General features: G+C 46.2%; 1 protein-coding gene across 15 annotated transcripts in view; it reads right to left on the bottom strand.

Moving 5' to 3' along the window:
- ncor1 (nuclear receptor corepressor 1) overlaps positions 1–27153 on the bottom strand; it is a 103129-nt gene extending 75976 nt beyond the window's left edge. For 10 of the 15 annotated variants that reach the window (XM_035432603.1, XM_035432604.1, XM_035432600.1 and 7 more), the window contains exons 1-12: positions 27020–27153; positions 20629–20812; positions 17602–17726; positions 16429–16630; positions 15938–16114; positions 12187–12300; positions 9772–9828; positions 9637–9689; positions 5952–6018; positions 3700–3872; positions 1730–1838; positions 904–1082 (exon numbers count right to left, since the gene is read on the bottom strand). In XM_035432603.1, the coding sequence (XP_035288494.1) occupies positions 904–1082; positions 1730–1838; positions 3700–3872; positions 5952–6018; positions 9637–9689; positions 9772–9828; positions 12187–12300; positions 15938–16114; positions 16429–16630; positions 17602–17726; positions 20629–20736 (1364 nt within the window). In that variant the 5' untranslated portion in view covers positions 20737–20812; positions 27020–27153. Of the gene's footprint in view, positions 1–903; positions 1083–1729; positions 1839–3699; positions 3873–5951; positions 6019–9636; positions 9690–9771; positions 9829–12186; positions 12301–15937; positions 16115–16428; positions 16631–17601; positions 17727–20628; positions 20813–24660; positions 24684–26825; positions 26923–27019 lie in introns of those variants that run through there. The other 5 variants (XM_035432605.1, XM_035432616.1, XM_035432613.1 and 2 more) reach the window with 3 other exon arrangements.
- Between the last annotated feature and the right edge of the window lie 246 nt (positions 27154–27399).

The following is a 27399-nucleotide window of genomic DNA, read 5'->3' as shown; positions in this document are numbered from 1 at the left end:
GATCTTTTGCAACTTCTTGGATGAGTTGTGGCTGATGACGAGATTAAATGTGACTGCAGTTTAGATTCAACTGCAATCAAGGCTGACTGCTCGTTCTGCTGGGTGTTGAACTTTTTTTCATTAAATAAATGCGATAATTTAAAAAAACGTGTTTTGTGCTTACTTGGGTTCCCGTTGTCTAATATTACATTTTGTCTGAAGATCTGAAACCACTCAGTGTCGCAAATATGCAATAACAGAGGAAATCAGGAAGGGGCGAATACTTTATCTTGGCACTACATGTTTAAGAGGTCTCCACTCCGCAAACATTTTTCTTCTTTTGAAATTTCTAAATTTTACAATTCCCCGTTATTCCTCCAAAAAGCACGTAGGGAACGCTGCAGTGGACCGCACGCTCGCCAGCGGCTACCGTTCACAACCGTTTCCCTCGGACAAACGACAGACGGAGGGAACGCCTTCTCTAACGGCACCGCACACAGTAGGAAATAACGTTCTACTGCCTAGTTCAACAAAGCCTTCTGCCGAGTGCATGCAGGGACATGCTCATCAGCCCATCTACAACAGCAAGCTCGTCGGTACGGTAACGGTTCATAAATAATTCCAACTCTTCAAAGGGCGCTTCGGAGTGAAGATCTTCCGCAGAGATGGCTTTATATTTCAGCCTTCTTTGAAGACGAACTGAGGCCCTTTCAAAGCAAGATTTTACACGGTCCCTTTTTTAACACGCTCTTTTAATAAGTGCCGATGATACAAACGAGGCACTTCATTCGAAGCGGATTCCCAATCTCCCGGCACCGATCCCAGAGATATGTATGACAGACTCCCAAACAAACTTCAGAAGCCCCACCCTCTACTCCACACCCCCCCCCCCACCCCATTTCATTTCCCCCAAAAAGCACTCACTTCTCCTTGAAGATCTCCTTCTCGTGCTCTGTCCAAACGTTCATGAACTGCCGAGCCTTGTAGACCTTCATGGGGTCGTCCATCAGCCCGTTCATGTTGATGAACTTGACCCGCCGCTGCTCTGAGTCGTACATCATGGGCGGAATGACGGACAGCTGACGCATCTGCTTCTCATTGTTCTGGGGGGGGGGGGAGGGGGGGTTTCATTAAATTAATTCACTTAAAAGGCATGACGTCTGAACTTCCCGGGTGCAAGAGCAGAGTTTCGCGCTGACGGATGCTAAGCGCTAATCACGATCAAACCAATTCTGGGTAAAAGCAATGCTGCTTGGCAACTAATGATGAAAAATGAGATGCCGCCGGACTTGGTCTCAGTTTCTTATAAGCATAGCACAGGCAGCCTCTTACTAAACGTCAAAGAGTCCATCGAGTTCATACTGGATTCCAAGGTAAAGTGCAAATGAGGTACTATATACCTTCTTTTATCTAGTAGTTTCAAGAGTTTTTTTTTTCATTTTAGACCTTAATAATTTTATCAAATGTTGCCTGGCTACACACAATGGAACAAAAAATGTAATAGAGAAAAGTATCAGAGTGCACTGGAGTCGAAGTTGAGGTCATCGCTGCCGGTGCAACTACAAAAACAAAAGTTTTGTAGCTAGGCAGAGCTCAAAGAGCTCAATCAAAGCTTTTTCTGGGCAACAAAAGCTGATTGAATTATACCAGGGAACATTTTGGTAATTGCTATATGTTATCAAATAACAATTAAGATCCAGAAAACTGCACTGGCGAAAAAGAAAGGAAGAGATACTCGGGACACACTTGCCTCTTGTTCGGAGAGGCCGTCGATGATCTCGGAAATCTCGTGCTCGCTTCGTGCTATAGTCGCAGAGAGGCCAGTGCCCCGCTGGCCAACCCTTGGAAAGAAAGAAAGACAGAAAGACAGAAAACAAGACCAGGTCAAAACCTAGTATATGGCTGGACCTAACACACTTCAACCGGCCAACCAATGGTGTAACTTCATAACTCGGCCAACCAATCATGTAACTTCCTAACTTGGCCGACCAATGTTGTAACTTCATAACTCGGCCAACCAATGGTGTAACTTCATCACTCACTCAGTCACTCAGTCACAGACATTCGCGTTTATAGGGTTGGCCCCGCTGTTGCGGTCCAGCCAAAAATGTCTCAAAATATATCCCACAATGCTTTACAATGAACTGCACATTACATTTTTGGGCATAATTCCATAAATGTGTGAGAGCACAATGCCAAAATGAAAGCTAAAGCTTTGAAAGGACTGCTCAATTAGCCAACATGAAAGCGAGCGTCTGCGCTTCGTGTCAATTGGGTTATCTGAAAATGGGACGCAGAAAGAGCAGCGTATCCTTAATTTCATTTTCAGCCGGGCCCGATCCACCCTAAGCAGCCAATCCGACAGCTACGACCGCATTAGCTCCTGACCACTCAGAGCGCTTAATCCACTCTGTCAGAAAACAAATGTCTCGACGTGACAGCATTAAATATTCAGGAGAGAGCCCGTGGTTCTGCATCACGCTTTTTTAATAGCTGTTCAAAACTCACAGAGAAATCACCCGCTTCAGTCTACCCTGAAGAGAACCGCTGCCATCATATCTCCTGCTTCACCACCCCACGGTACATAAGCACCCGGGCTTCTGCCGTCTGACCGAACGTCCCTCCCTCCTTGGGTCGCCTGTCCATCACCCTGACCTACTGGAGAACCCCCCAAAACCGTTTTTTTTTTTTTTTTTTTTTAAGAATCGCGCTTTCGTGAGGAATGTCACGTTTCACAAACGAGGGGGACACTGTCGGGTCAAGCCAATCTCGTTCCTCCTGCGCGTAGCCAAATCGGGAACTCGCTCCTGCATCGCCTACTTTCTAAAACAGGATCATCTCAAGGTTACGATTCGTGCCCGTTTCTGAAAGCCTTAGAGCAACGGGCTAGCGCAGCCACTTCCGTGGATTATTTGCGCGCTCTTAGGTGACTTACGAAAAGTCTCGGTCGCCTAGGCTGTCTGAAATCCTGTCATTTGACCCCATTTCTCTCGCCCCTTTTTTCCCCCCATAAGCTGAAACGACACGCTAACCGAAGCGGATTTACATTAACATAACTTTTTTGACATACCCCGATCTGCGTAAACTGCATTATATTGCCTTGCTTGGATTCAAATCCATTTTCTGAGAAACCGTTCGGGGGAAGCCAGACGTCTACAGCCGCCTCATTTGAGTCGGAATTCGAACCCCCGTTCGCTGGGTGCCCTTCTACCCTCGCTGTCAGGTCAGCTTTCCGAATCGCAGCCCCACCTGGAAGCTGATTTTGGACTTCGAGGAAAAACCCCCAGCTGCAATACCAGGAATATTAAAACAGTGTGACCAATAAAGCACATGGCCCTCGTAAAAAGGCTGCTTTTCCAGGCACTGTGCGGTTCCATGCAAGACTGGCGGGGGGGAGGGGGGGGGGGGCGGAGTGGGTGCTGATTCATCCACCCTCCATAAACCCCCCCCCACCACCCCCCCCCCCCCCCCACCACCCCCTCCCGGGCACTGCAGTTTGCCCAAAAGCTCGCATCCAGGTCAACCATTTAAATTAGCCCACTTCTACTTATTTATCATTAGCCTAAAACAACCTAAGTACCTACCCTTTTCCATAAAGTAATTTAAGCCGCTATTCCCATTGCCATGACAGCGAAATTCGCGCTCGTCACTGGAAAAGGCAGCCCGACTCTCCCCTGGAGACGAAAGCGCAGCTCGGCTGCGGTTCCGGAGCTCGCTCACCTCTGGAAGCGCTCCTGCTGCTCGCGCTGCTTGCGGATCTCGGGGAACTGGCGCTCGTAGTACTCGCGCGTGCGCGTCTCCTTGGCCTTGCGCCGCGGGTTGTTCTCCATGCGCTCCACCTTCTTCTCCCAGGCCTCCATCAGCTGGTCGTAGCGCTGGCAGATCTTCTGCTCCTGAGCGCGGATCGAGCAACGTCAGCCGCGCAAATGTGACCTCAAATCCCCTCCGTGTGCACCGCCCCAACACACGCAGGAGGGCACACACACACACACACACACACACACACACACACACATACACCCAGACAGGCAGACACACACGCAGACAGACAGACAGACACACACACACACACACACATAAACCCAGACAGGCAGACACACATCCAGACAGACAGACAGACAGACAGACAGACACACACACACATAAACCCAGACAGGCAGACACACACCCAGACAGACAGACACACACACACACACACATATACCCAGACAGGCAGACACACACGCAGACAGACAGACACACACACACACACACACACACACATAGACACACACACACACACATACCCAGACAGACACACACGCAGACAGACAGACAGACAGACACACACACACATATACCAAGACAGACAGACACACACACAGACAAACAGACAGACAGACACACACACATATACCCAGACAGACAGACACACACGCAGACAGACAGACAGACAGACACCCACACAGACAGACAGACACACATACGCAAACAGACACGAACACAGATACACACACACACACATACACATGCAGACAGATAGGCACAGACACACACCACAAACACACACACACACACACACACACTCCCACTTCCCCTTCCCCATTCCTTCCCCCGTGCTCTAAATATAACCCCAGGCAGAGTTTCCCCATTCTCTCAGCTCACTGAGCATTTCACCTCTCAGACAGCTGTGAAAAAGGACTGATATTAAAAACAACAGCCAAGAAAAGGGCGCTACACACACACAGACGAGAGGTCACATATGGACTAAAATACACACAAGCAATCTGGAGTTATGGTCTTACTGGGGAAGGAAGAAAGAATAAAAGGCCCACTAAGCAGACCTCAAAAAAAATAAAGTATAAACTTATTTTCTTTCACTTTCAGAACCATGTACCATGAGCCCACAGGTGCCCTCATACAATTGTGCACATTATTATTGTAGAGAGGCATTTACTGTGTAATGTGCACGTGTGTGCGTCTGTGCTTGTGCATTTGTGCATGCGTGTGCTTGTGTGTGTGTGCGTGTGTACGTGAGAAATCGCACCCTCCGTCAGCAGTCTGTGTTAAAAGCTGCAGATTAATAAAGAGGATGAATGTAATGAATGAAAACGAATGGAACACAAGAGTTAAACTCTTCTGTGACCGGCCCGGGGGGGGGGGGGGGGGGGGGGGGGGTGGTTGCAGCCAGACTCAGCTGAACAACCCACCGTCCCCCTGGCAGGTGGCCATGGGTACCCCAGCACTGCGCCTGTCCGAAGGTCCGCCTCTCTCTGGATGCGGCCGCCGAGAGGTCACATCTTTCGCCACATCCTAAACTAGGCGGTTCTTAGCCACAATGAAAATACACGGAAAATGTGCCACCGCAAATGTGGCAGATGCGCCATTTTGTAAAAAAAAACTACGCACCGGGGCTGCATATACCCCGCAAACCACCGTGTCCTGGGGGCCGCAGAGGCGAGAACCGCTCTCGTGCGATTTCGCGTCAGGCGGCCCCCGCCGCTGCCAATATCAAACTGCGCCCTGGGTGAAGATAACGGTGGGGGCAGTTTTGCAGAGATGAAGGAATCTCGGCCAATAAAGAAGCATTCCCTGGCGCGATGCTCCGCCCCATCTGTATATGCACCTTACGACCCGATCCCTTCCCACAATGCCTTCCGCGGGCTCAGCTTGGTCTACGTTAATCGCAGGGGGGGGAAAAGTGTCGCCGGGCTTTCGACGCGTGGGTCTAAATGAATAAAAACGGCTCCTGCTTTCTGGTACACCTCTAAAATGATCCTGTGTGCTGCAGCCCAAATGCAAAAGGTCAGCTCGGCTAAATAAGCAGGCAACAAAAAAAAAATAGAAAGGTGTACAGTGAAGGGGAGGTAACTCGGGCAACGGCCTGCGTTTATTATTAACAGATTTCCAGAAAAATGGCAGAGCAACCCCATTATAATGTGTGTGTGCGTGGGGTGGGCATGCATGTTTGCATGACAAATGGACGTGCTTACCCTTTGCTTGCGAGCATGATTTCTCCTCTTGAAGAAAAGAATAAGCTTCTTTCTCATCACTTGGTTACTGAAATTGGATGAAAAGTATTGTTATAAATATGAGCATTCACTTTTGTTGGCCGTTTCAATCTCATTACTGGAGCAATGACAACTCATAATATTCACAATTTAAAATGAAAACAGCAGGAAGTTAATGCTCTTTGTTAATCAACCTCATTTTCAAACTAACTTGAAATGCAGTACTGGTCGTTATGGTCAGGCATTCACATTGGCAGGGGCCATGAAGCAAAACACAACTGCTACACCTCTTTTTCCAAGGCAAAGCTGAGCTGCTCATCACCCCAGCTGAGCCAGGAGTAAAGCAAAAAATACAAAAAGAGGATGAAGTGTTCTCCTTTTAAAAAAAAAAACTATTCTGTTTTTTCAGTGCACTCCTTTAGTGCAGTTACTGAGGGTAACCTGTGTGTAATCCTTCATCTTTTGCAAAGTCCAAAGCTGTGTATATCATACATATTTTAGTAGTGGTTTTCTGGTGGATGCAAGGTGACTATACCCATAATTTAAAAAAAAATAAACTAGCACTGCAGAATTACAGAACATGGCTTTTCTCGTGCGATTCTGTCCAAAGGCTCTCTCAGCATCGAGCTGAAAATGGCCGCAGCTTCCCAGGGCTTTCTCTGCCATTTTCTCTGGCCGGTTTGCAAGCCAGAATTATCCGGAATGTGGGAACTTCAGAGTCAAGACATTACCGTTTAGTTTCAAAACAAAACAAACGGAAATAACTATGTCTACGTTCAAGCCTAAAAGGACGTAGGCAATGCAATCAGGTAGGGAAACAAATACTGTGAAAACAACTTTCTAATCAACAAGAATGGAAAGTAATTCTGTTACAGTCCACATCGTTGATGAGGCAAGTGGTTGCATAATGCATGTATACTATGTGTAAAATGATGAAATCAGGGGAATTGCACTAGCTGTAACACATTAAATTAGACTCAGTTGGTGGTAATGATGTATCAAGGGAAAAACATGGGAATCTTTTTTAAAAAAATTTTTACAAATTACCAACACCCCAGACATTCTGCAATCCTGGAATAACTGCACATGTACGAATGCCCGGCCATTCACCAATCAAACAGCTGAGCTCGCTGGTTCAAGCTCAACTACATTACTGCACTATCCCTGAAAATGTTTCTTTCAGTTAAAGATACCAAACAGTTCTGCAGAGAATAACTGCATCTTTTTCCACACAAAAATCACCTTATCATATATTAACGAAAAACCCAGAGACGATGAGGTCAGCTTGTCCCTATTATTTTCAGCTATAAATTCTTTCATACGAAAATAAAGCTTCGCCGCCTAACTAAGATAATGTTGTATTCTCATTTCATTTTGACGAGGAGAAAACGTAAAAATGGCTACAGCCTTAAACATCGGGACTTCAATGAATTTGGCACTTTCAGACTTCTACCCTGGCAACCTCGATTGTGAACACATCACACAAACACACACAGTGAATCCACTTTCCTTGCCTGTGAGCTCAACGGCGCCCCCGTCACAACTTCAGTTTGGGCGTGAAATTACGATAAATACAAAAGAAAATCTAATATTAGGATTGAGCTTTTTTCCTTATACCCATTATACAATATACATGTGTGGGAAATTAATTATTAAATAAAAAGGATCCTGGTTTAAAGAAAGAAGACAGGCATTTAAATAAGTGTTCACCTGTGCATTAAATTTCACATGCCATACAGTGAGCCTTTATTTTCTACAGACTCATGTTTTGGGTGGATTCATATGCACTCAAGTTATGGATCTGTGATTTACATAGTCTATCGAAGTACAAATCCATTCATTTTTTTTTTAATCAATATAACGTCCCATTTAAGTTTCACAAAATCCCTCGAAAACGCAAAACAAGAGTAGATCTAACCAGAATATTCCACATTTTCTCCGCCCTTTTCTGAAGAGGCAGAATTGCTGAGTTTTCGCGAACCGTTTTGTTTACCCTTCCTTTGTTCTACCGTCGAAACGCGAGAGCAGCCTCAAAGCTCTCCCCGCAAGGTGCTCCTCGCTGCTGTAATCAAACGCCACGAGGAAACTTTCTCTGCTTTCAAAAACTTTCGACTCGAGTTCAAAGATTTCACACAAGTGGCCTTCCAACGGCTTCTTAACGGAATGAAGTATACTTTCGTATTAGAGACAGTAATGCTGACGTCCTCCATTTCGGTAAGTCTCGCTGGATAAGAGAACGCAACGTCATGTCATATTTTCTGCCTGTCCTTAGCGTCTCGTTTCACAAACGTAAAGGTGGAAAGGAGACTCCCGGCGCGCCGTCGCTGTCCGCAGGTGAGCGAGACGGAGGAGGCCGCCCGAGGCCAGCGAAGGGTTAACAGGAGTCTTATTTGCTGAACTCGCGTTACCCTGCCCTTCCCAGTCAGTTCACCGAATTCTCACAGTTCAGCGACACTGATAAAGATGCAGTCTGACAAGCATGTTTCTCATGGTTAGAAGAGATAAGTGCCCTGCTCCAGACAGCCTGTCCTTTACCTTTTTTTTTTTTTTTTCCCTTTACTCGTCCTGCCAAAAGCCCCCCCCGCCCCTTCTCTTCACGTTTGTGTTTAGCCTGACTAATGCAAAACGTTAACGGCACATTCAGGACAATGGCAGAATTAATTCTGCACTAAACCCCTTCCTGTTTTACAGCGAAGATCCAGAAAAGGTTCTGTGTCATAAAAACGGGCTTTAAAATTGCTAGCATTATCTTCTTCTATTTTAAACTGGCTGAATTTTTTAAAATAGTATCAGTGATACTTTTTTTTCAACAAAATGAGGTAGTCTGCCTTTTCTTGAAGGAAATTGAAGGACTTATGTGATATGAGCAATGTACTTTAAGGTTTTGGAGTATTAACAATAATTAAAAATGTTAACTGCAGACAGCAGCAAATGGAAAGCATTTAAACCAATGTGAAACCAAATAAATCCAAACCTTCATTCATCACAAGCTTAACATTTTTAAACATTTTATGATTGAACATTTTAATCACGATGATTGGGCTGCATTATGCGTCTCATTTAACTGGCATTCCCTACAGCTCTGTACGTAAAAATGATTCACAGGACGGTATGTTCAGAGAATATAATCCACACAAACACTACAAAAAAAACAAACAAACAAACAAAAAAAAAAACAATGGTCTGGAAATGGCCTTGTTCTCATCGTGTCACGCACTGATCTCCATCTCTAACCCGATCCACCTTTTTCCACAGGTGCAGTTTTGGCTGTTTACGCTCCCTCTGCTAGTGTATGCTTGGTCAGCGGAACGCACTTTCCACAAAACCACACACCTCTGCATCCATACACGGGACTACAAGGACTGGGAAAAATAAGAACTTAATAGGTGCTTCACAGCCAAGAGAGCCCAAAATGCAAAATGTTCTGTGAAGAAGGATCTTCACCCACATAAGTTCACAACTGCTCTAACCCGAAATTAGGAGAGCTGGTTTTACCCCGATTTACTGAAAGCATTTAGTTCAGATAAAACTGTAAAGTTGTCTGGGTAAAGCCCTAATGTACACCACACAACTTTCGTTTCATACAATCCATAAACCTTTATTAACCATTGAAAGGACTGCGTCCTGGGTAACAATTTACTCTAAACGTATTCACGAAATTACTCACGTTTTAATGTTTTCATGGTAAACCTTTGTATCCGACGGTTGATTATAAAGTGGCTGCAAGAGGAGGGGAGAAATATTACTTTGTGGAAATGACACATGACCCTTCATTACATGTCAGACACTATAACACGCTTACCAGCTCCACCTTGGGACCAAGCCCTTCAAATATCTTATGGGCTTCCTCTGCCTTTTTCTGTGAAGGATAAAATGAAAACATTCAGATTAGTGCAAAATGGAACATACACTGCTAGCTTGCTAAAGACAATACATTTAACTGAAAACTATTATTTCCACCCATAAAACAAACAACTACGACACTGTTGACTGTGTGATTCCCAGTTGGTTTAATCTCGCATGAAACACCCTCATGAAGGTTGTGAACCTTTGCCAAACCCCGCCCCCCCCCCACCCTCCCCATACACATTAGATAGTCTGCGATATTTTCCCAGCATGCACGCTGGATTGTTTTGTCTCAAATAAGATCTCTGGAAAAATGTTTTGCGGCGTTTTTTGCAGGCCAGAATGTCTCCCCAGGCGTCTGACCTCAGGAAAATAAGGAGCCTCGTTGCCAGGCAACGGGCGGCAGGGTCGGCGGGCTTTCGGGCGAGATAACAGCCACTTTAAAACCGTCCGTATGCGACATGGGGGGGGGGGGGGGGTAGCGGGGTGACGGACAGCGACACCATCACATGGGGGGGGGGGGGTTGTGACTGCTTTGAAGGAAGCTATTTATGCCTCACAGAGGTGGGATAGCTGGGCATTACTCCCATCAGAGTGATGCAATGCGCTGGAGGACATCTTAAAGCCGAGTTCAAAGCCGAGCTTGGTGTGTGTCTGAATGGCACATGCAGTACAATCCTGGCTCTGGAATCTGTACCCTGTGCCCCATTTTGAATTCATGGGAATTTCTCTGACTACTCTGACTGAGACAGTCACATCTCCTCTTACAGGAAAATCATTCCCATTAACTGAAAGCTACTAAAACACAAAAAAATTAATTGTCAAAAAAATATATACACATACACTTTATGACCAAAAATATCTGGACACCCCTTGGCTGTTTTACATAGTTTGGGCTACGCCCCTCAGTTCCAGTGAAGACTATTTTCAATGCTACAGTACAGAATCGCATTTTAGACTATCCTGTGCTTCCCCAGTAGTTTGGGGAAGGCCCTTTCCTGTTTCAGCATGACAATGTCCCCGTGCGCACTGCAAGGTCAATAGAGAAATGGTTTTGTCGAGAACAGTGTGGAACTTCACTGGGCTGCACAGAGCCCTGACCTCAACCCCATCCATCACCTTTGGGATCAACTGGCAAGCCAAATGCGAGCCAGGACTAATCGCCCAATCAGTGCCCGACCTCACTAATTCTCTTCTGGCTGAATGGAAGCAAATCCCTACAGCAATGGTCCAACATGGAGTTTAAAGCCTTCCCAGAAGAGTGTAGGTCGTTGAAGCAGCAAATAGTGGAGCAATTCCATATTAATGCCCAATAATTCGGCATGAAATGTTGGATGTCTGGTGTCCACATACTTTTTCCCACATAGTGTACACACATACACATGCACATGTGCACTGATATTACGAGAGAATTTAAAATACCGTGTCAAAAAATAAAATAAAATAAAAAAACGGGTTAAAACGTAGCATGAACACGTGCTACACTTAAGAGCAACAGAGCTCTGCTTTCTGCTCTTTAACGAGCACAGAATCCCGGTAATGGCCGGAGGTCTGGGTCAGAGCCGCAGCTGACCGCTGACGGAAGCCGCGGGAGGATATGGACGGAGCGCTGATCCTGTCAGCGCGGGCCACGGCACAGCTGCTCAAATTTAGGTCCTGCCCCCCCCCCACCCCCCCTTTTTCCTGCTGAAGGGGTTAAGAGCCGCCCGGGCAGGAAGCTGCGCCTGAGTGACAGCCTGCCAGAGCGCATACAGAGAGTCCTGAACTGCAGTAACCCCTGGGCTCGCTCACCCCCCCCCCCCCCCGTCCTGGAACACACACAATCAGTCTCTCATTCACGGGCTCTCTCACACTCACACACTCTCACACGCTCTCTGGCTCCTCAGAATTTGCGGCTAAAACATGTTACTCAGGGCGTTTCAAATTAGTGAAGATTAGCCACATCGACACGGAGGGCAATAAGACACACTACATACACTTAACTACATTGGGTGTACAGACCAGGGTAATAAACCAGACTCCCACTCGCTTGAATAGCAGGTGGCATCGCCTTTAGCAAAGCAGTTACCAGTAACCGCAACAGCATTCAAACATCCAGCAGTATAGACAGCAAAGTCAACTTATTCTTTAAGCATTTTTTGCACATAAGGCTGGACGTCCAACGTAAGGCTGGCGTGTGTTGTGCGCTGTGAACAAGCGCCGCGTGGTACAGGACGTGCGCCGTTTCTCCCTTTCTGAAAGTCACTGGAAGATTCTCTGCAGGGACGCGCATCGGTGGTGTGTGCCGAGAGGAACGGGAGCCATCTTGTGTAAGCGGGGGGGGGGGGGGGGGGTAACGTGTGACATCAGCGGGTCGGGCTCCAGCACCCACCCGGTTCTCGTCGTAGATGATCTGCACGATGCTGCGGTGCTTGTGCTCCACCGGGGGCGGGGACACCGGCCTTTCCGGCTCCACCGGCTTCGCCGCTTCCTCTTCCAGTTGTTGCTAAGAGACACAAAACACAAATGTTGCCTTGTCAACCCTTTAAAAAAAAAAGATTAAAAAAAGAACTAACAAACATTGCAGTGTTTACAAGGCTCTTCGTCGCTCTCAGTTTGTGGAGATCCCCGCTCAGGAAAAAAAATGAAGTACACAGAGAAAACACAAAACTGTAAAAGGCTTCAGCGAGGACGGATGAATCAGCGGACACACGCCCTTCTCGAGCGATTAAAATACAGGATTTGAAGTCCATGTTATACACGTTATACAAATATCCATGCTATACAAAATTGAGGTGTCATAAATGTTTTTTGCGTCAATGCAAAATTAAAAAATGATAAATTCTGCAGCGATGCAAAACTACGCCCCACCCAGCCCGAATGGAGCCGCTCAACACGGAGGCTGTGAAAGCCTAGGCCCGCGAAGAAGGCCCTACGGATCTCCACGACGCCGCTTCACAAAGGGGAGGAGCCCTCGACGGGCGAGCGGGAAAGCCGAGCCGGCCGAAGTCGTCAGCTCGCATCCTGTCGAATTCGATCCGCCCTCCGCCCCGCTCCGGCCGAGGTCGCGACCGAAAGACGATCTTCCCCTCGCTAGACTCTCTCGCCGGACTCCACAGAGCGCTAATCAGATCCCGGTCTTCCATCTGACGAAGCCACGCAGGACTTAACAGATCATTTCTTTTTGTTTTTTTTTTGTTCAAAGAAAATCGGGAACGAACGTGAGGGCTTCAGCGGACAGGAGGCCGCTAAGGGTTACGCAAACAGGTCACAGACAAGAGATCTGCTTCACTGGGAATATAAAAATATATATATAAATGATACGTTCTGGGAACAGCTTTGCAAAAAAAAAAAAAAGAATAATTTTTCCTCCTCTAGCCCAACAGCAGACTGCGTTCCATTCTAATAAGTCTAAATTCCAGCAAGATAGCAGCGGACCAGAAAGCTAATGCTCCCTGCAACAGGAGGTCAGGGTATTTGCAGTAAAGGAAGGAAGCCAGATAGAACTGATAAGGCTCAAGCCAATTGCTTACCTCTCCTAGGAATGAACTGAATGGGAACTGTTGGGAGGTCCAACATACACACACACACACACACACACAGTAGCCCAAATGCAACCCAGCATTAACAGAGTCAAAGCCCGGTAAGTCATTAGCCCGAAACGTTTCGGAGTACGAGATGGGACAGAGGGGACTGGCGCCAGACATCAATTCAGATTAACGCATTGCAAAAAAAAAAAGAAAAAAAAGAAAAGGCTCTCTCATGAAATTATGTTTCCCCATGCCAGAAACCAACAGGACGAAGCTGAACGTGTCATGCTGATGCCGCTCCTTCTAGAAGGTCCTTGAGATTACAGGCGACTAACCCGTGAAGGTCTGAGATGTGACCAACCCCTGACGGAAATATCCGGAAATATTCCGTTCGGTCGGTGCTTGGAAAATCTGTTTTTATCACGCAAAGGGGACTTAGACCTTGAGCCATGACCACCTGCCGCACTGCCTGGTGTGAGACACTGGAGTGGTCAGGCTACTTCACAGTTCTTCATATCTAATGTTACTCCTGTTGCATGCCATTCCCAAACCGAATCAGCTACCTTTCATTTGGCAGATGTGAGCAGGGCGAAACTGGATAAATCAGGCTTGCCCGTTTTAAATTTAGAAGTTGAACATTTTATATTAATTTTGATAAACTCTAAAAAAAGAAACTCTGAAAAAGAGTACAGGAAAGGACAATCTCCTCAGTGTGTGTTCAGCTAGGTCAGTTAAACATTTTCCATCGTTTCAATTAAAAATAATTGCTATTAATATTGAGCACTAATGAGAGATTCGTACTCAAGTATTGTGTTAAGGGAAGGACTCCAGTTGGCTTTAAGAAAAGCTGATACTGAGGTATCTTTCCAGATCAACAATCAGTTTCACGAAAGGAATGCCTTTTTAATCAAACCAACGGTGTAAAATAATAAATGCAGATAAACTAATTCAACCTCTGTGAGAAACGTTTTTGCGTGTTTCAGGGAAGGTAGCACGTCACATGACAAATGGAACTTTAGAACAACATTTAATAACTTTCTGCACCGAGCGATTATTTCAGTCACATGCTAATTGCCAGACAGACGTGGCACTGAAGATCTCAAACTAGCCTCCACATTATCACCTTGAAAGGCTAAGCTAATGCTCTCGGGAGGGAAACGCGGGAGCTATTTTTAGCTCCCTCAACCACCTGGCAGCTGAAGTTAATACAAACACCTTCGCTAAGAACAAAGAGCCACGGGCATTACAGCCTGTCACTCCGGCTGAACAAAAACGCTCTGACAGACTGCGGAGCTCCTAGCAGGCAAACTGCAAACCCACATCAAAAACTATTTGGCACACGAGGAGGAAAGAAATTAACGAAGCATCCGACCAGCAGCATTTCCAGTCCTCCTTAAAACGCTCGCGGTACAGAACAGCACCCAGAGCCTCTGCTCTGCCGCACAGTTCAGCTAGCCACACCGTTCAGCTAGCACAGTTCAGCTAGCCACACCGTTCAGCTAGCACAGTTCAGCTAGCCACACCGTTCAGCTAGCACAGTTCAGCTAGCCACACCGTTCAGCTAGCCACACCGTTCAGCTAGCACAGTTCAGCTAGCCACACCGTTCAGCTAGCACAGTTCAGCTAGCCACACCGTTCCTGCCGCCGTTTCTGCCGAAGACCCATTTCAAACCACAGATCAAAAGCGCTCGTCAAGGCACGACGGGCAATTAAAACGCTCGGGCAGCCATCTGTGCCATCGATTACCAGACCTGACGACAGCTTGGATGAAAAAAAAAAAAAACTTTATCAACGAGTTGCAATTTGACTACTTTTAATCCAAACTGCGTGCTCAAATATCCATTTGATGCTGTCAGTTTTATTCACAGTATGACACGTGACAGTAGTCCCTTCCCTAAGCACAGAGGTAAAAAAAGAGGGGAATCGCAGGGCTTCAGGGCACTAATGATTCACAGAAGCTTAAATGTTTGAAATATGATACAATCAAAAACAAGGTAGTTTTCTTGGAAAAAATAAAAAGTTTAAAAAATAATAATAATTCTTCATGACCAGTGGCAGTTAGTTGACCAGTAGTCAACAGTTATGAGAATCGCGACAGATTTCAATGATTTTCACAAATGCAGAGAAAGCAAAGTAGCCATGATTTCTGAGAATTACTCCCATCAACTTTGGTCTATAAACAAACATCAACGATATCCTCCTTATCCAAACAACTGCAAACAGGCAAACCCTTTATAAATAGCATTAGCATGAAGTATCATCATCATAAATGAAGGAAAATGACAAACTGACCATACTGTGTCATGGTCACATGATTTCCTGTTTAAAAGTACAGTCTTCAAGAGTTCTGCCCATAAGAAAACAGGCCTTCAAAAAACACACTGCTGCTCAAGTTAACCAAGAGGACCGTTGTGTTAGAGCCTATGCACACAGAAGATTCAGATGCTACTGTAGGCATACAACATTTAACTCCAAAGGAAGTACAAGGGAAAGGACGGAGGGAAATGACAATCCCAGGGAAACAGACAGAGAGACAATATGCTGAATTAATCAGTCACGTTCAGCCAATGGGCTTTCGGTACGGCGAGGATGAGGACGTCCCCCGAGCATTACCTGCTTCTTCTTGAGTTTGAAGATCTGCTGCTCCACCTTGGCGATCTCGCGGTCCACGCGGTCCATGCTCTGGATCAGCTCCTCTTTGGACAGCTTGGAGGGCGAGGCGTCCTGGTCGTCGCCCGCGTGCTGGGCGGCGGGCGAAGCCGCCTCCGCCTTCACACTGAACTGGCCGTCCTGGAACAAACGGGCGCCGTTGGGTCCGAGCGGCCAACAGAGACAGCGCCTCATCACACAGACCGCCACTGCAGTCCAACAAACTCACTTAAACCCCACTGTGCAACCAACTGCCAACTGCATGTAACCCAACGTCATGCGAGATGCAGGAACCTGACCAGTTCCAGAAACAGAATTATTTTCTCGGTGGTGGAGTTGGAGAATGACCAAACGGAGGGACTGATGACAAGTATCCACCCAAGACAGACTGCTGACAGACCCAGACCAAGGAATTCACGACGGCAGGAGGCGAGCAGATTTCGGAGTCTCCTCACCTTCTTGGCCTCTCCAGCGGTCCTCAGGCCGTCCTGTAGGGAGTGGGGGAGGGGCAGGACGATCCCGCCCGACTGCGAGCGGGGGAAGTGGGCCTCGGAGACGCCCTCCACGCGCGGCCGCTTGGACTCCAGGGCCTCGTGCTCGGACTGGGAGGAGACGCCGTGGAACTGCTGCTCGTAGCCATGTCTCCTCTCAGGAGGCCTGAGGGGGGGGGGGGGGGGACAGCCGAGTGACATCAGCACTCTGCTCTGCACAGATGCTGCAAACACTGACAAGATGCTCAACTCAGTTGAACACTGAGAGTTCTGCTCTCTCCTGTTATTAAAGCTCAAATAGTTCTACGAGGCAGGCTAGTCACCAACATTCATTAAGCGATGGGGTTGAGGACCGAATGTCAGTAATTGGCACAGCGATGCAGGCAGCCTCGGGAAGTCGTTTTACCCGCCAAGACGCAGAAGTACAAAATAAAAACAGAGGCCGAATATCCGGTCAGGCGACTGATTATCTGAGCTTTTAAGGCCATTTTACTGTTAGGCGATGTACGACTGCTGCTACTGGCGTTTATTACGTTTAATGGTCGGTCGCAATGAGTTTTAGTTTATACGGACAATTTGCCGTGGCTACCTTCCATTTGATAGATTGTGACAAGTTGTACTGAGCTTCCGACCCCATCGCTGGCTCTGTTGTCATGACAATATCATTATAGAACGTTCTCATCTTCGGTAATTATCTTTAGCAAAGTGTACAGTCATCAACTAGCATAACCTTAAAACAAATTTAATGGAAGACCGCACATTTGTTGAGAGTTTGATCTACACAATTAGGACGCTTCCGTGCCTGTGTGCTGGCTACTGGGGGGGGGGGGGGGGGGGGTAAGTACAAAGATGCCATTAATGACTCCTCTTTGGCGATGCGTACTTATCAGTTAGGTGTTTGTACATTTTGTAAGCATCAGTGTTCAATATCAAAGAAGGGCAGTAATTGAATGTTGGTGACAATGCCATGGTATCCATCGACCAATCACACATCGCCCAACTGTGAACTGGTCTGAACTCTCAGGTCATCACAACGTTGTTGAGAACAGGAGGGAGGGTCTGCGGGGGGAGAGGGGTAATCCAAGCGCAGGCCGTAGGCCGAACACATCCCACGCAACCCGTTAAAGAGCGCCTCACCTCTCGGGCCCCGGGTGGAACTCGGAGAGCAGGGAGGGCCTGCGGCGCTGCTGCTGCTGCTGGAGGATCTGGGACGTCGAGGTCACATCCTGTAGGTGGCCGCGGTAGTCGGGAACCGCAAAGTCCTACAACACACACACACACGTCCGGCACAGTCAGAGGGGACCCGGCCGTCACCACCCTGCAGTCCCGACAGTCCGGCCTGACCGACGCGCCGCGCTGCGCTAACGCCACACAAACTGCGGGGATGCGCGCGGCTGAAAAGCCAAGGGTCAGTGACTTCTGATGAAATGTGATCTTGTGTTGTCAACCTATTTTTTTATTTTTATTTTTTTTCACATTGAAACTGAAACCTCCTGAACTTACGAAGACACGGCAAGAAAAGTGGGTGGGGCCTGCCTTGTCACGTAGGTGGGGCTTAACGGAAGGGGGAAAAGGCTTCACCACAGACGCATGTCTTTTTAATCACACGGTGTTCTAAATAGGCATGGCTATGCTATTGATTTTTGGTGATAGCACGCTGACTAATGCTGGAAGCGGCTGGTGGGGTGTTGACAGAGGGGCTGCAGGCCCCGTCAATCTGACAGGTGACACAGCAAAGCCCTGCGAAAATTCTGCGCTTCACCCCCCCACCACACTCGTGGTGAAATGTCAAAAAGCCAGTAAAAGTTGTCGGGAGTTTTTTTTGCCCCATCCATAGCAGGGAAACATTTTAACATATTTAAGCTGCAAGACCTCCTGCGTTTCTTTTCCTTTCCTTTCAGAATCTTCAACGATCTCCAGGGGGAGAGACCCAAAATGTTGGATTTTTTTTTAACGACTGCTTTTCATCTTTCTTTTCCACCGCATTTCCACTGAAGTGCAGGACGCGGGTCCGCCCAATCAGCGCACAGTGTGCCGCGGCAAGAGCAAGAGCAAGTCAGCATACCTTACAGTGCAAGTTCAAAAACACACACACACACAAAAAAAAATTCTGGGTTACAAACGAACAGGCATAATGAGCAATGAACTCGGGTTCTGCGAAAAGCAAATTCTGGGAACCGGGCGAATCGACTCGGGCAAATAAACCACCTGACCTTTGCATTCTGCACTTTGCCATATTAAATGCGGCACTCTTTTTTTTCCTTTTTTTTTTAAATAATCAATTAAGCTTACATTTTGGGTAGCAACAGTAGCAAAAGCAAACCTGAACAACACCACCTTATCTAATCAAAGCGCCTTCATTATCCGTTGCAATTTTTCCAGTCAAAACAACAGATAAGGAGGAACGGGGAAATGCCAACATCCTGGGTCATCAAGGCCACCCATTTAGAGGTCCAGCTGGCTGTCTAACCTTTAATAAAACCTGGAGTGCAGACGGGGAGCTTAATTAGACATCGGGTATAAAGTGTACCTGAATTCCTTATTCCTCAAAAGCCACAGCGTGCACCGGTGAACTTTTCCACTTTAAGAGCTTTCTTTTAACACTCAGAAGCTCTGAGGCATTTCTGCACTGTGGCCATAAGAAGGCCTCGGAGGCCCTGATGAACTGCAAAAATCAAGCCAGGAGGCAACAAAAAAAAAGTTCATAAAACTGTTCACTTAAGTGTTCTTTAAATCGCTCATTTAAAGAGCAGCAGCGTAGCTGTTCTTTGGTCCCCAAACAGCCAAACAAAAACAATATTTTTCCAAAAATGGGCAGTTTTTCAAGAATTCAGCAGTAAAAAAGAAGATTCCACTGAGTTCCACAGAGTTGCTGGAAACTCCAGGCTATCTACATTATTAAAGACAGTATTTTTATTTATTTTAATCATTAGTATTTATCATTATTTTATTTTTTACATAAAATAGTTTAATAGTTTTACTTTACAAAATTTTACTTAATTCTTTTAATGATATGCCTGGGAGAAACTACACAGAGGGGGGGGTTGGGGCACAAACAAGTGTTAATAGTGTCTCAGTCATATACTAACAAACCACAAGAATGACTGGTTGAATTTGGGGGGGGGGGGGGGTCCAGAGAGACTCATTAGTATAGGTGCTCACCACAAGCGCAGCCTGTAGAGAGCGAACTATATCATTACCTTCATTTCATAACAAATCATATAATAAAAACAAGAGAAATATAAATACACACAGCATTCTATGATCATGTGACACAAATTGAGTCCATTTAGAGGCGAATGCTCTTCATAAATGTTCTCTGTCTGTTCCCTAGTGCTTATGTGCTGGTAATGTAATTGACTAGGGCGACATTACGACACAAAGACTTTTGCTTTGCAGACTGGTGAGCGTAGCCAAAGAGTGAGCAGCGTGTTCAGAGTCGACGGTGAGCAGTGCATTCAGTATTAGCAGGGAGCAGCGTGTTCAGTATTAGTGGGGAGCAGCGTGTTCAGTATTAGTGGGGAGCAGCGTGTTCAGTATTAGTGGGGAGCAGCGTGTTCAGTATTAGCAGGGAGCAGCGTGTTCAGTATTAGTGGGGAGCAGTGTGTTCAGTATTAGTGGGGAGCAGCGTGTTCAGTATTAGCAGGGAGCAGCGTGTTCAGTATTAGCAGGGAGCAGCGTGTTCAGTATTAGTGGGGAGCAGCACGTTCAGTATTAGTGGGGAGCAGCGTGTTCAGTATTAGCGGGGAGCAGAGTGTTCAGTATTAGCAGGGAGCAGTGTCTTTATTATTATCGGGGAGCAGCGTGTTCAGCATTTCAGTATTAGCAGGGAGCAGCACGTTCAGTATCAGCAGGGAGCAGTGTGTTCAGTTTTAGTGGGGAGCAGAGTGTTCAGTATCGATGAGGAGCAGCATGTTCAGTATCAGTGGGGAGCAGTATGTTGAGTATCAGTGGGGAGCAGCGTGTTTTGTATCAGTGGGGAGCAGTGTGTTCAGTATTAGTGGGGAGCAGTGTGTTTTGTATCAGTGGGGAGCAGTGTGTTCAGTATTAGTGGGGAGCAGCGTGTTGAGTATCAGTGGGGAGCAGCGTGTTCAGTATCAATGGGGAGCAGCGTGTTGAGTATCAGTGAGGAGCAGCGTGTTGAGTACCGGCAGCTGCCCTTACCTGTTGGTGGCGTGCAGAGCTGAAAGAGTGCTGGACAGAGTGGGGTGGATAGCGGCCCTGTTCGCTGCTGAAGGCCCCCTGGCTGGGCGGGTACCCTGAGCTGGACATCCTAGCTTGGGCCGGGGGCGTGTCTCAAAACGGGGATCAGGGCCACAGCGTCTGCATGACAGGAGAGCCAGACCACCTGGGGCAAGAGACACAGAGAGAGAGAGAGAGAGACAAAGAGAGAGAGAGAGAGAGAGAGAGAGAGAGAGAGAGAGAGAGAGAGAGACAAAGAGAGAGAGAGAGAGAGAGAGACAGAGAGCGAGAGAGAGACACAGAGAGAGAGACACAGACAGAGAGAGAGAGAGAGAGAGACACAGACAGAGAGAGAGAGAGAGAGAGAGACACAGACAGAGAGAGAGAGAGAGAGAGAGACACAGAGAGAGAGAGAGCAGGGTCAAAGCCTCAGACCAGCACAAGCACTAACCGCAACATTCACAGCTCCAGTCACGGCACGAGGACTGGAGCCTTATGTGCAATACTGCTTCCTCAACTGAGAAAGGGAAGGAAGAGCACAACACTTCTGAAAACAACCACATCTAATAGCAGCAGAATGCACTGTGCCCCAGCCATTCTGGAAGAAAGCACCCGAGGACAACTTCATGTGTGGAGACACGGGCACGGGCGACGCAGAGCACCGACGCCTCCCCCGGCCGGCTCGGCGGTGCACCAGCGCAGAGGGCATGAGGGCGCGCGGCGGCGAGAGAGCGAGGGAGACGGGGGCGGGGCGCCGCGGCTCGGCGGTGACTCAGCGGTTTCCTCAGCCCGCGCCCGCTCGCCTCGACTCGCTCGCTCACGCCGCGCGCGGTGCGTGACCCGGGGTCAAGCGCTACCCGGGACGCTCCACAGGAAACAAAAGCCCGTCTATGAGGGCCCCCCGAGCCGCCGCAGGCCTCGCCGCGCGGCAGGAACGGGACCCTTTCACTCACCCCCGACGCGTAGCCACGCCGGGTCCTGTTGCGAGAAGTGGGGGGGGGGGGGGGGGGGGGGCGGGAGCTTTATGAAACGGAGACTTAAATAAATGAACAAACGCACGATGCTAATTGCGGGCGCTAGTCTTGGGCGCGGCGGTGGCGTCGCCGGCGGTTCGGACGCACCTCGGCCCTCTCGCCGACAGGCCACGGAAGAGGAGGGACCGACGCGCAAAAAAAAAAGGCTGCTTCAGAAAGCGCGCCGAGCGGAACACGCTGTGCCGGACATTCACTCCAGCCTGGGCCGAGACCTCAGAAGGTGCCGGTGCCGGATCGTAACCGGCGGCACACGCACGGCGTACATCTCAGACGGGTTCAGGTTCGCGCGCTTTAAACCGGGAACTGCAAGCGGTGTAGCAGGTGCTTACTTCAGAGAGCAAACTAGCCTCTGCAAAGCACAGGAAAGAGAAAGTGCTTTGATAACCAGATGGTGAGAGCACATATTAATCTTTTGGGCCATTGTAAACAGCTGAATAACAGCAGACTATTCAAGGATGTCGCTTATGCAACATGAACCCAAATTCGCACCTTTTTAAGACGACATAGAATTTTTTTCAAACATGTATGTACACACACACATATATATATACATATACATATACATACACACACTTCACATAAACATAACATGATTAAGTATCCATTGTGTGAAGTTTACAAAACAGCAACTACCAAGGCTACAATGTGACCATTAATTACCTTCAAAAACTAAAAATCAAAATCTTTAAAAGAACATCACTATATAGCAAACCATCTCAATCCCCGAGAACCCATAGCTTCTATAACAATCCTACTGCTCATAATGCAGGCTGCTTTACTATCATAACATCCTGCTGTTCAGAAAGGCAAATTCCAATGAAAAATTCCCCTTAAAATCCCACACGAAATGGGCAATGTTCTGTTATTACATGCAGCATCGTAAAGATATGCTGCATGTAATGACAGAACATTTCACTTTAACAACCTTGCAAGCTTTATAGATGGGGTCATATGTACAAGAGACTACCGTGAAATTTGCTTTGTTCATGTAATACTCTGCAATCCCTCACAAAACAAAAACTGAAAGAAAAATTTAACTAAAAATGAAAACTGAACAATGCACATATGGCTTAAATCCCCTACAAATCTCAAACAACATTAATATAATGGGCCATTCCAGAAGATTATGACAAAACTGCCCACGACCTATGTAAATAAAAAGTACAAGGCCTTGGGTAAGCAAGAAACGGCAAAGAAATATAAATCCGTGCATTAAGTAATGAGAGCATGTCATGTCAGCGATGAGGATGACTTGCATGACACTGGAATGGAATTACCATGATGTAGTTAAATTTTATGTAAGTAAAAGAAAACGCAGTGTACCTCATGCGTGTAACAGTAAATATTTTTCATGCCATAATCATGTGACAATTTGTGTTATTGCCAATATGAATTTCTACAATTTGTGGCGATGCAAATCAACGCTTTTGTGTGCACCACTTCTCCTAACTACATAACCAGCCAAACTGCATTAGCTATCAAGTCACAGGCCCATTGATTTCCCCAGGTCTGGAGTTCCAAAAACGGTCATATTGCTTCTGATACGTTTTGCCTCTATAGCAAAATTCTGCAACAAATCCCTATGTTTTCCATGCCTTGGCTGCTGCTTGCAGTTACGGTGATGAGTCAGTCTTTTAAACGCCAACCTGCGGCGAGATAAACACAGCTGGAGGACAGGGGAGGACAGATGGCAGGGAAAGCAGAGAGGTCTTCAGTCGCCAGCGGAAGGGTCTGAGGAACGCTGCGTACCGAACGACAGCTCCGACTCCGGGCGCAGGCGAGTTTACCGCGCGCTCCTCGAACGGCGACAGGTTTCATCGTTCAGAGGGGAGGCCGCGCCGGGCCGCCGCCGCCAGGCAACATGGCCGCCGGCGTGCGGCTCGCTCCTTCGCTTCGCTTTCAACGGATCTCTCCGGCTCGGGGAAGACCGCGCGGCCGAGGCACCCCGCCGCAGGAAAGCAAGGATTTGTCAAAAACGTCCGCGGCGCGAACGTCATCCGGCCAGCGGCACGCTCGTCCCCAAAAACGGACCGTTTAAAAAAAAAAGAAAAAAAAAAGGCGTAAACAATTTCTGAATCGTGCGAAACAAGGGATTGCAAATTGAGAATCATAAAAATTAAAAAGGACCGCACGATTATTTCAGACATTCCCAACGGGGTCTCAGTCCCCGTTATACTGCGGCTGTGGTGATAAGAAAATAACGTTGCACTCTAGGAACATGAACACAGTAAGAATTCTATAAAATGTCATATGTAGGCAAGACCCCTTTTGTTGAGTTAGAACACAGTGTCAGTCTTTTGGGTCATTACCACAGGCACTTCCAACCTTATACACAATGACTACAGTCAAAATGAATCCGCACCTATCTGTGCTCCACTTGGTGCGGCAACATCAGTAAAACGTCTGCCAATAACAATCACTCCATTTCTAGGCAGGCAGTCAATAGACACTTCCATCTTCTGCATCGCAAACACCAATCTAGCAACCCTGCGGTCCAGCATTGTTACAAAATGCATTTGACAAGTGCCCAATATGAGATGGAGTTGAAGAGAGCACCGTTATAAAGGGGGATGGGTTGTATGGGGGTGACAAACTAATAAAAATGCAAATGTTAGAGGACACTGGTGGCACAAGATAGCTGTAGCTCTCCAGGATGGCCCTTAAAATTTTTTTTAAAGAAATAACCAGTTGTATTAGCCGGATAAAATGATGCCTAACCATAGTCAACGTGGCAGGCTGCCCTTGCACAAGTTTATTTTCTGCTCGGACTGCCCACAAAAACACAGCAATAATTACACGCCCAAAGTCAAGCTACATGGTAGTTTCACCAAAGCAAGATATTATGGAATAAAGGCAATGGAAAACAGCACTGTCCTTCTTACTTAGAAGACTTCGACATGTTTTTAAAAGACGCAACAAATAGAAAGTCGATCAAAATGGACCACCAGCAAGCAGTGTGATACAGCAAAAAAATACAAACCGAGTTAGGGCTGCAGGACACTGAAATGCGCCACAATGCAAGGACCCAACGCGAAAAGAGAAAGTAAGCCGGAGGCTGGCAGCGAGCCAGGACTTCAACAAGGTTTCTGTGTATCAAGGTCAGCTCGTCCCCAGCACGTACCGATGAACACGCCCCACAACAACAAGTGGCCTACCGATTCAGTCTGCGCCTACTGCAGAAAAGACAATAGACAAGACAAGAAGCAAATTAATTCAGTTGTGTGTTGAAAACCAACTCACCTACTCAGCATAAAATAATACGCTGGGGTTTTGCATGTTCCGTTTACAAAGATTACAAAACTCTTCTGTCTTGCAAACAAAAAGGGCTCTTATCTCAACTAAGACATGCCTACAGAACGCCCCATATGTACCACCTTTAAGTTCTACCTCACATTTCCCTTTGGACACATAGCAAGAGAGTATGATTTTGTGACGGGAACAAGAAAATAATGTATAGTTAAATATTTAAGGAGCTGTACCATGAAATACAACATAACAGAACAGCCAAGGAGAAAGTGTGCATTGGGTAGGAACCTTTCTTACAAAAAGACAGGCTTATTATTTTCTCAGAACATAAAACATAAATAACACTACAAATTACATTGATCCTTCAGTAATGGTTATGCAGCACAGAACGCATGAAGATAATCAAGGAACTGCCAACGTGACAAGTAAACTGTGACAGGTATCAAGGCAGTTCCACTCTTACAAGTATCCCCAGCTAACAAACATGTTCACTTGAAACGTTCACCTGAGAACTTTCTCTGTTCTAACATGAAAAGGATCAGAAACACTAGACTTGTCTGCATATCTTTCTTGAAACTAAAGATTCTGGGAGAACAATGTGCTATGGTGCTAGCAGGAGACATCAGAAAAAAAGGTTTTCCTTTGGCATACTACCACTATCACTATCAAAAAACTGCCTAAAATAGACTATTTTGACAAAATCGCACCAAAATGTAACACTGCTGTCTTGATGAACGATATTTATACCTCAATTAGCTATATTATTTTACCAAAAATACTCACTGATATATCAATGTTTAACAAGCAGTCGGAACGCCCTGTAAATACAAACACGGATACATTTTACCCTTATAAACACTATAGTTCACTTGATTACATATATTAAAGCTGTTTTTTTTGTTTGTTTTTTGTTTTTTTTTGTTTATTTTTTTACAGTTAATTCAGTGTTAACCCAAACGTTATTCTTGCTTACAAGACCAGAATTCTTTTAAGGACCATGGGTTTTACAGTACATATCGAACCTACCACCCCAATGGTAGCAATAGGCATTTAGGCATAAAAACTTAGCTGGTAAAAAGAAAATGCTTTCTGTGCAGAGGGAATTTCAGGGTTCATTTATGACCAACACATTGCAAAATACAAAAACATAGAATATATGGTCGAATGTACTAACAAGCAACAGATAAGAATCAAATTGCCATAACCATAAACAGTTAGCCTTTTTACTAGACTAGCCAACATTGGAATCGTGTCGGTATATGCGACTTCACAGACTAAGATACCATCTACAATAGTCTAGCTAACGTTAGCCACACGGTTCACTCAATACGTTTTGATGCAAGAGTTAATATCATTTTGGTCTATCAACGTTACATACGCCTTCCGCTTCAAGATAACTCGCCACATAATTACATTAGATTATCTCAAACACCGTAACTACTACGTTTAAGACAATGTCGGCACAGCTAACACATTAACTGGCAGGACTAATGCTACGGTTTAATGATCTGCATATTGACTTGCTACCTAGCTAGCAGTAAGCATGTTTTAAGCTACTAAGGAAGACACATAGCTAATACTGTCACGGAAATAATATGGCTTGTCTGTTCAAACCCCCTGATTAAAACCAAGGAAGCATAGACAATTTTAGCCGATAGTTAGTCCACTGTTCGCTACCAAGCACAGGCTAAAACTAGCTCGCTAACGTTAGCTCATTTTACGTTACACGTTAGATCTAGGCATATTTCAGTTATGGTTAGCTAGCTTGCTAACGTTAGCTTGGTGACTGATTGGCTGGATAAAGGTGTTTCGCTTAATTTCTACATAGCATTTCTACACAGCAAATAAAGCATTAACTTTGTATTTCAGCTTGAATTATTATCAATGTAATTCACTAACCTGGTCCCAAAATGTACAACTAGATTCCGCCTTCTACGTTAGCAAGCTAACCACAGCGTTCACCTTTGCATTAACAACCAAACCGCCATCTTGCAAAAGGAAACTCCACTTGCACTAGCACAGCAACACCAACGTTAGCACTTTATTGTATTTATTAGCCTTTTTGCCTACTTAATATAAAGAAAATAGCTCACCTCATGTCTACAGAAATACGCCTTTATCCCAAATAAAATTGTATTTTTGTACTGTCGTCTTGGGATAAATACTTGTAATTGAGCAAGTGACAGGCTTTCTATGACTGCTGCGGACAGAGCGCTGCACAGCACTACCTTGCTCTATGGTTGTATCTGTCCTTGCAGGAAAATATGCATGTTTTCAGGACCAATTAGAATATAAATTCGATGTTGATGCAGATGTTTTAAAATGAGTAATTGTATTTATTTTAAAACGATATTTAAACATAAATATAACGAAAGCATGCAGCATTTATACGATAAATTTAATTTTATATATCATGAAGGACAACACAGTGTGACAACAAAACCTTCCCCGTAGACGGCACAAAGTTTCCCTT

Source organism: Anguilla anguilla, chromosome 9, assembly GCF_013347855.1.
Source record: "Anguilla anguilla isolate fAngAng1 chromosome 9, fAngAng1.pri, whole genome shotgun sequence".
Taxonomy (NCBI): Eukaryota; Metazoa; Chordata; class Actinopteri; order Anguilliformes; family Anguillidae; genus Anguilla; species Anguilla anguilla.
Note: the sequence above shows the minus strand (reverse complement) of the source record. Positions and strands in the feature narration are given on the sequence as shown.